The sequence below is a fragment of the Dicentrarchus labrax genome, unplaced genomic scaffold (genome assembly GCF_905237075.1).
Source record: "Dicentrarchus labrax unplaced genomic scaffold, dlabrax2021, whole genome shotgun sequence".
Classification (NCBI taxonomy): Eukaryota; Metazoa; Chordata; class Actinopteri; family Moronidae; genus Dicentrarchus; species Dicentrarchus labrax.
This window is the reverse complement of record NW_026136701.1, coordinates 3,106,572-3,116,246: the sequence shown is the minus strand read 5'-3', so window position 1 is coordinate 3,116,246 and position 9,675 is coordinate 3,106,572. Positions and strand designations below refer to the sequence as shown.

Sequence of the window (9,675 nt, the reverse complement as noted above, 5' to 3'; positions counted from 1 at the left end):
GATGAATCCTACTGACTTAAGTGGTCCCCCAGCTTTTCCTCTACCGCTATAATGAGGTTGACATTTTTCGTTTTTATAGAGCTATGTAACTATTAGATGGATTACTTTGAAATTTGGGTCTGATATTCATGGTTCCCAGATCATATATTGTAAACTTTATCTCTTGACCTTTTATCTAGAGCCATCACGAGGTCAACATTTCCGCTTGCTGGGCACCCGGTTAGCTTAGTCGGTAGAGCTGCCGACCCATGTACTGAGACTGAGTCCTTGCTGCAGCGAAAAAAATAATAATACTTGCTTGCTTTATAACCACATACCTACAAAACTAATGACCTTCCCATCATCATTCAGAGAACCAGGGTTATAGAATGTTAGCCTAGGTTTTATTTCATTTCAGTGCAAGACATGACAACTTAGGCACTCTTTATGGACCATAAGCCAATAAGCTGATTGCATTAGTGCTCCAATACATCAGTCAGGCTCTGGTTGATTATAACATCCTAAATGTTGCACTGTAAAAATTAACAATTTGTTGTGTCACTGAAGATTTCATATCTATACACTTTAAATAAAGAGGAAAAATATTCCTTTTGAGTGCAGTATAGTGATTAAGGATTGTTAATATCCATCCTCAGTTTATTGATCAGATATCACATACAGGTTTGTGTTTACTTTGCTTGAACGCTGGGTCATTAGCCCTGCGAAGACAGCGAAATCTCTCCTTTTTAGGTCCCCCTCCACTATAAGGTCATATCTGTCCATCATTCTCATTAAAGAGTGAAGTGCCTCCTGTCCTTTTGCCAGTGGTGCTGTGTTCAGATGTAGAGCCACTCGCTGAGACAAGCAGGTCACTGTCGCTGGAATCAGAGGATGCCAGTTCTGCTCTGTCAGGACGAGGGTGACGTAAGGGAACAGCCTCTCTACTGCAGATACAAACTCCTGAAAGAGAGAGGAGGAGGTTACAACAAAGGGTTAACACTTCTGTACTGTGTGGAATCGAAGCACAATTAAAAGCACCTAAAAAAGTACGTAATACTTGAATGATGGTACTGTACGGTATCCGTTATAATCTATTGTATGTTGGCCTGATAATAACCTCATCTGACAAAAAGGAAGGTCCTACAGTGTTCTTGCAAGTTTGAGTTTCTTAACTGCAAACCATATACATATATGATGTTGTTCTCAAGGGGGTAAAGGGAGTCAGGACATCAGGATCAACAGGTATGAAAAGCTTTGTGTCATCTGTAGTGCAGTGAAAAGCAATGTGCTTATGGAGGATGACCCTTAGTGTTAACAGACTGAACAGTAGTAGATCCAGAACAGAACCTTGTGGCACTCCATATGCAATGTCTATTATTTCTGATAAATAAAACAACATTATTTGCCATTGTGATTTAACGTATCTATAATTGAAGTAATTGGTATCAGCTTTGACCCTGAATACTGGATTTGTTCATTTCTAATGGCTGAATAGAGAAATCTTACCAGTGCGCTGTGACAGGATTTGAATGAAACCTGCCATATGGTTCTTAAGAAGCTGCTAACACATCTTTTATACTCTTAATGTTGTGGGAAAAACTGACGTCTGGTATAAAATCTGTAGAAATTCAAGTATCGTGTATCTAAAACCAATGTTGGAGAAAGCAAATCAGTGAGACAGGAAGCTGCATACCTTTGTGTTGTCAGTGCTCTGCAAGCCCTCCATGCTGATCCAGACAGGCCTGTACAGCTCCTCCCTACTGTAGGCTGAGTGCAGCAGTTTGAGAGAAGCTTCCAGAAGCTGCTGAGTGTGAATCCGCAGGTAAACACCTAAGGGGACATCAGCTCTCTGCCCGAGCAGCTGCAGGACGTCCTGCCAACACAGATAGCCTTATTTATCCACATGCACATTTGTGGTGTTTAAGTCAATGACGCAGCAGAGAAAATAGAAATACATGAGCTGCACAAAACTACTAATAAGACGACAAAAATGCAAAGGAAGACACTAGCTCAGTTTTTGCTATGTGATTAAACAAGTCCACTGAGCTCACAGAGTTTTGTTAATGTCATTTGCTAACCTCTAAAATGTGGAGTAATTTGAGTTCTAGATATAAATTACATTTCCAGAGCCACCACCATGTTTTTCTGTATTGGAATTCCAAAGCAAAGACCTGTTTTCCATTAATGTACCTGCAGTGTGAGGGCTTCTGAGCTCTTTCCAGAACCTTCCACCAGAGGGACTCCAGGCTGGTTGCTGTCCGAAGCCACCCGGACCACCAACATACCAGCAGCACGATCTGGACACACACAGACGTAATAAACATGACTGTAAAGGCGAACAGGATTACTGCTTCACTAGCGTCACTTTATGGGTCAAAAGACCAACAGTGTCTATAAGTTCACATCTGTTTGACACTATCAGGATTTCACGACTGAACTCATTGAAGCAATGCAGATACAAGTTCCCGCTTTCACAGCAAACTAACCACTTCACTGTCAACCACAACACATGGGAAAGAAATTAATTTGCTTTATTTGAAGATTTAAGGAAATCTGAGTTATCATGTTTTTAATCATGTACCATGATTAGCTTTTCATCACTTTTATGACACAAATATTTTTTATGTGAAAACTGCCTAACTTGCTTTGTATTTTAAAACCACTTTCAATTTTGTTATTATGATTATGGCACCTACAAATGATGGTATTCTAGTGGCACAAGTTTTTGTGTTTCAGTGCTTGCTACTACCACCAGATGGCCCTACAGTAAGGCATTTACAGACTTACTGGTGACTGAGAAAATGCATTGATGAAGCATTTCTGCATAGCAAAACAGCCTGCTATCATTACAGAATTTTTTCTTTGAGTGAAAATACAGAGTGATGAAAGTGAATGTCTCAATGTCTAAATAAGAAACTGTGCAAAATAGCAGTTTTTTATATCTACATACCTGAAAGCTGAACCAACAGGGAGGTCCTGTCAGTGACTGTAAACCAATGGACTGCCAGGCTGTTGCGTTGTGAGACTGCAGACTTGAAGCTGGTGTCTGACTTGTGAAGTGGATAGAGGAAGTCCATCAGGTCTCCTCCAGGATAGAATCTCCTCAGATGGCCCTGCTTCCCTGTCGACAGAATCTATACATCAATAAGTAATAATGGCTGCTGTGAAAAATTAATCACCGACATAGCAGCAACATTTAAGATAAAAGTGTCCACCAAAGCCATATTATTCATGGGCCCTGCAGGGAGGTAAATTACTTCATGCCAAATTTGTTGTTTGTTTCTGTGTTTTTTTGATCACTGCAGCACAATTTGCCCACTTGGGACAAATATTAAACTAACTGAATTAAATTTAATTGAACTGATAATTTTCAAACTGATTTATGAATCCATGAATTCAAAGTGTACCTCTTTATGAGCAATGCAAGTCATTTTCAAAATCAAATTCAAATAAGAAATCAAGTGTGCAATATTCAAAAATCTATAACTAAGTTGCTTAAAGTGAATTGGTTATTTTTGCATCCAAAAATTCAAGTCAAGTAAAAAAATTAAGTTCCTCAAATTGGATTTGTGGAATACATCAAAATTGAAAATGGAAAACTGAAACATCCAGGCTACCAGGGATAATCAATCGATAATAAATCAGATTCCGGTCTTATCAGTATACCTTCTGTCAGCTATCATCCAAACAGAAAAGTTCAGATGAGCGACTGGAAACTCTGGATGCTCGAATCAGAATCTTTTTTAGTTTGGCTTCAGTTTAGGCTCAAATGAAGTTTTTGCTACAGTAATGCAAATCCTAAATCGTACATTTGTTTGTACTAAAATGTATTATTTATTAATTTTTCTAAATTATATATATTATTGTATTAAACAAATGAAAAAGTATAAATGAGACACAGCAGGTAGGCCTACACAAAATACAGTTAAATGTTTGGTTTGAATAGTTTTTTTGCATGTATTTCTTTGAATGAGGTTTAGCTTGAAGGTTTATTCTCCTTCCTTACTTGCAGCCTGTTTAAATTCAGACAGCGTTGGTTCATATATATCGTAGTAGACTCTAGCAGGGTGGGTGTTGTCACGGACAAACAGCAGGTCAGAGATGTTTGGGTGAATGTCACCCTGCCATAGTGTCAGACTGAACCTGCAAAAAAAAAAAAAAGTAAACAAATTAATCTGGGTTTGGACATTAGGGATGGGTCAATATACAATATTATTGCATATTGCGATAAAAAACACTCGAATTTCCATTATTGTGATAATTGGGATAATCGATTATTATTATTATCACATATAACTTGACTTGAAAAAGCTGTCTAGCTCTCGAGCATATATTCCTATATTGATTTCCTGATTTATTTTGAACATTTTTCCAGTCATTCCAAATTTCTCATCCTATCACCATGGCTGATTGCATTTATTTTGGCCAAGATAATTGTGACATATAATTTTCATATCGTCCCATGCCTAGTGGACATGTCAGGAATGCCTGTTTTGACAGTCTGAGGAGTGAGTCCTTCTTATTGATATATGATTGATTTGTAGTCATTGCCATAAAACAGATGGAAGTTGTCTGAGTTACCGTGGTGACTGGCTGAGGAGCCAGCTGATGTGCTGCCAGCCACTGCGAACCAACAGGGCGTGGATTGGGAATGTCACCTAAAGAGACACATTATTCCTAAAGGTGCCATATTGTAGAATGTAAGCTTTTCATGTGAGTATTAAGCAGGTCTACAGTAGGTGCTATATAAATACTGTGAAAGTATCAAAATGCTTAATCCTAGACACTACTGTGATTTCTGTTTCAGTTGTGAGAGAGCAGTTGATACAGTTTTTTGAATTAACTCTGGTAGCAAACAGTAAGTGGCCGAGCTAGGAAGCCCTGTCTTGTCTACGTACATTCACCCTGCGAACCTTAGCACACCATTCTGATTTATTTCTCAGATCAGGTCACAGTCCAAAACTGATCTGCTTGATGAATGTACATGTAGAGTGATTAAAAGTCTTATGAATTCTGATGAGACTGTTCTTACTGAGGTCACATTGGCCACATATGAAAGTGGCCCAAATCAGAATCACAAAGATCAGATTCAACATGATTTGGACTGTTCACTATGAGTAAAAAAAAAAATCTGGGGTCACTTCCTGCTCCTTTGTGAATGGATCTTGCTGTTCGGATTTCACCAGGGTCGAAGACTAATTCAGACTCAGATACTTGGTAACACTGGATTAGCTCTTCATCCACTGTTATTTTATGCATGTCTTTCAAAAGCTTACCATTTGGGGAACATCTTTGATCATATCATACATGTCGTCCATCATGGGCTTGGTGTAGGTTTTAATGAAAATTGGAGGAAGATAGAGTACCTGTCAGAAATAATGCAGCTGTAAATCAAAAGCATTCATCATCACCAACAGGACTAGTCTACAGCTGAGCTAGCAGTCACATGTAATGCTCATTTTACATGAAATAATATAATTGTTGGATGCGTCCCTGAAAAATAGAGACATAGATCAACATTTTCCATTCCTTTGGTTATGACCAAATACTGATGGTATTCCAGTTAACCTCAGCTGTACTTTGTGTTTATTGCTAATTAGTAAATATTGGTATATGTTAGCATGCTTAATGGTTAACATGGTTAACAATATACCTGCAAAACAGCAGGTATCAATCAAACTTGTTTCTAACCAACTCAGGCAGAAAATGCCTCTTATCCGACTCATGACGTAAAAACCTAAATTTCTAAAGTCCTAACTACATTCCTGTCTTTGACTCTGAGCAATATGTAAGAACTGAGACTACTCTCCATCAGTCACATGCATACTTCATTATAGTCTGCCAACCAAGAGAGAGCCTCATTGTTGCTAAACAGCAGAATGGGCACCAGAGCCCAAGTACTACAGTGATTCCTAATCAGGCTGTAAGCATGTAATACCTTCCATCCAGGAGACAATGTCACATCTGGAAACTTCTCCTGAATCAACTGCAGAAATCTGGAAAAGGAAGGAGAGAAATGTACTTTAAGTTATGATGGAGCAGTGAATAATGATAATGCGATACTTATTTTATTTACATTGTTTGCCTGCTACAATTCATCCTTTCTTTCATTTCTATTCTACCTTTTCTTGTATGCTATTATTTGCGGTGGCATTTTCTTGATCTCCCATAGTTGATTATCAATATATCTAATTTGGAAATGTGGCAATCATTTTTTGGCTTGTGAATAGCAAAGAACTGCAGGAGAAAACACATCAAATTCAGGCTCGTTCACCTGGTTCCATTGATTACGGGCACGGTGTTATGTACGTTGGGACCGTGGATGATGTCTGCATTTAACCACACAGGCCTGTTTATTCCTCTGCTTATGTTCTTTTGACCAAGCAGGTCCAGTGACAAACCCACGGCTTCCAGATACTTAAAATCCAACTTCATGGCTGCAGGGAGACACAGAGCATTAAAATGTACTTTGTTGGACGGACAAACAGAAAGATAACTCTTCTACTCTACGGTACCTTTTCTAGAGGCCAGCACAGCATCCAACCATTGGTCCAGGGTGTTGTCACTGTAGATGTCAGGAGGGTGGGCCATGATAGGGATTGGCTTCTGACTAGGTGTTCCTTGACCCTGCAGAGTGACATCAGACTCCAGGATCATAGCACCACCTGAGGGCACGAGAGTGGGTTACAGTTTTGTCCATTCATGAATTTACTCACTGTTACAGGTGAGTGCTATCCTTTCGACATCAATAACTCCACTGTCACCACATTAGTCAGAAGAGCTGCTGGGACTCTGTGTGTGTGAGTGTTTGGGAGTTTACTTGCGAGAGCTTTGTTCATTTCGTCCTTGCTATTGGCTCTGTGAAACCAGGTAGCCGGCAGGCCATCGGGTTCGCTGATTTCACCCGACTGAATCAGGAAGTCCAACATGTCTCCACCAGTAGAAAACGAGGGAAGAGCAGCTGAGGAACCGGATTGAGACAGGCACGTTTAAGTGTTGGACAATAAAAACAGGGGGCTTGAATGATATTCATAGAAAATCAGATACAGCAGGGAATAGATAATATTGATATATTAATAGTCATCTGTTTGATATGGTTTAGTATCAGTTTACTATTTCAATTCCCATTTTTTTTATTGTGGTAGCACTTCAATTATTGTTTTTGCCTGATTTTTTTTTCCTTTAAGTACTTCCAAGGAAAAAAACCTACCCAAAAAATAAAAATAATTACTTACAATACTACTATAATACAATATATAATACAATAATTATTAAAATAGTGTTTGTCTTTAGCCAGTGCTAATGTCATGTTCAGGTAATGTTAGCCTTGAGGTGAACACTGGTCAGCTAATGCTAGCCAGCTTAGTTTTTTTTTTTTTTGCCAGCAACAACAAATGGAAAAAATGACTTCACAATTTCATCAAACTTAGTCCAGCGGCAGAAATGACATAGATAGAGCAGAATGTAAACTCCGCCCTAAATCCCCAGAAAGAGCACAAAGGCTAGGCCTCAGTGTCCTTGGCAACAGCATACAGATACTTGATCAGTCAGTCTTAGCTGGTGTTATCAAGTCTATTCATACTGATAAACTCAAGTACAAGTGCATATAAAAAGTGTTCATTCCATGGTTTATTATTTTACAACGTTCATTACATTAATTATAACACTGAACAATTCACAGTGACCTCCGGTACTCTTATTCAACATCGCCTGATATTAAGCAAACACAGCTGCTGGTCTCTACAGGCCGTTGATCCTTTCTGTTAGTCAGGTTCTGCAGCACTCACTCACCTCAGCACAGGGGACAGAACACAAGTCTACCTCCTGGAGTAATTGAACTGAAACTCACTCGTAGAGCTTGTATCATTTCCTCTAAACTCAAAAAAGGGTCACAAGCTGGTGATGGCTAAGTGGGTCTTTTAATATAGCCCACATCAAACGGACGGTTTCATTATGGGCGTAATTGTAACTGTCAACAACACAACATCCCTGCAATGTGCCTGTTTGTTCTATGCTGGATCCCATCCAGACCTGTACACTTACTTTATTGCAGCGCCATTTCTAATTTCTAAATATACTATGGTTACACAACTACAAATTACAAATACTGTATTTAAATGAAATGTGAACAGTATTACTTCAGTGGTAGAATCGTTTAGAATTTTTTTTTTATGTGGTTCAGACAGACTATCACAAACTCTACTACTATATATGGTTATGTATCTGAATCCGATACCACATACAATATGTGCATTGGGTCTCATTCACAAATCTGTCCTTAAAAACACAAATCAGGGATTCATCAATATTTTCTTACCTGAATTTGTTCACAGGAAGCATACATCTGCTCATGGATGAGAGGCTTGTGCTCGTACCCGTGCTTTAATGTTAGCTTACCTAGCATCACTGAGATTGATAACATTCAGCTACAGTTGGCGCGTGTAGTTCTGTATTTCTGTGGATTATCTTGAGTAACTTTCTTGAGCTTTGTGCACCACAACCCGAGTGTCATCTGGTTCCATCATATTGGAATGAAGGCAGATACTGTATATCTAGGGTGGATATCTCCAGAACTCAGTCACTAATGCCAAAACAATCTAGATGGATAAATAGCACTAATTTTGATTTTGGATGAATTGACCCTTTAAGGGGTTTGTACACGCTGAAATTGATGTAGGACACCTTATCTCTGATAATTCACTCTGACTAAAAGGGCAAAATCAATGAAGCACTCTAATGAATCAGGTTTATCACATATCTGTAAGAATGTACCTGACTTTTTAGTGAGCACCACAGCTGGAACAATAATGATGATCAGCAGGACAACAAGTCCAACAGCCGCAGATATCATTATCAGTTGTTGTTTTGTCAGAAAGCCCAGATAAAGGTCTTCTTGTCTTTTTTGTCCTGATTCCCGACCTTGAATGTTAGGCTGAGGCCTCAACCTAGAGGAACACAGGAAAACATACAAGGTGTGATCACACGTCGGTCTGTGCATCGTCATGCATCTATCATATGAACATTTAGGAGAAATATTCTGCAGTATCCTCAGGTGTGATTTGTTCAAGGACACAAATTTAAAATAAGTTTTAAATATAGTGAAATTCTCACAAGCTCATTTTTAGCGTTGTATGTACAGCTTGATAGATGAGAAAAGAAATTGTATTAATGTCTGTCACTGACCTATTTTGCCTTTCTTCTGCCTCTCTTTGATTTTCCTCTCTTTCGTCCATTTTCTTTTGTGTGGTCTTTCACTGTCCCAAGGATTAAAAAATGAAGTCTTTATAAAGAGCTGCAGAACAATACACAGGCCAACCCGACAGACAGATGGTTGGCAGTTTTTCCTGTGGTATATATGTGCCTTATCTAAAGAGCAGAGATCACAGGGATCTGATAAGGTGCACATGTTCTCTTCAGTTTATATTCTACTCTCTCAGCCCTGTCAGATCCACTGAGAACTCTGCTCTAAGTGCAAGAATACAGCGAGTAGAAAACACAGGACAGAGTGTGTCCCTTTTGTACCTTTGGCTTGAATGTCCCTTCAGTTAAAGTTTAAGTTTTTTACCCCATTTAAAGCTGCATCTTTATAAAAAGTGTTTGTCATATTTGCTGAAACTATTCACCATTCAGGCTTCAGCCATAATCATAAAAATATGAGTTACTAAAATAAGAGATATGTCATAAAGTTTTACCACA

At 38.7% G+C, this 9,675-nt stretch overlaps 1 protein-coding gene across 1 annotated transcript; it reads right to left on the bottom strand.

Moving 5' to 3' along the window:
• Positions 1-588: 588 nt before the first annotated feature.
• On the bottom strand, positions 589-9,329 carry fam151a (family with sequence similarity 151 member A). Its single transcript, XM_051398969.1, has 13 exons — positions 9,163-9,329; positions 8,752-8,924; positions 6,800-6,940; positions 6,495-6,644; positions 6,254-6,416; positions 5,918-5,975; positions 5,256-5,345; positions 4,561-4,637; positions 3,986-4,122; positions 2,930-3,100; positions 2,170-2,276; positions 1,673-1,852; positions 589-939 (listed from the first exon to the last, which is right to left on the bottom strand). Exons 1-13 carry the CDS (start codon positions 9,210-9,212, stop codon positions 637-639), a joined length of 1,800 nt encoding a protein of 599 aa, XP_051254929.1. The 5' UTR covers positions 9,213-9,329; the 3' UTR covers positions 589-636.
• Positions 9,330-9,675: the final 346 nt, after the last annotated feature.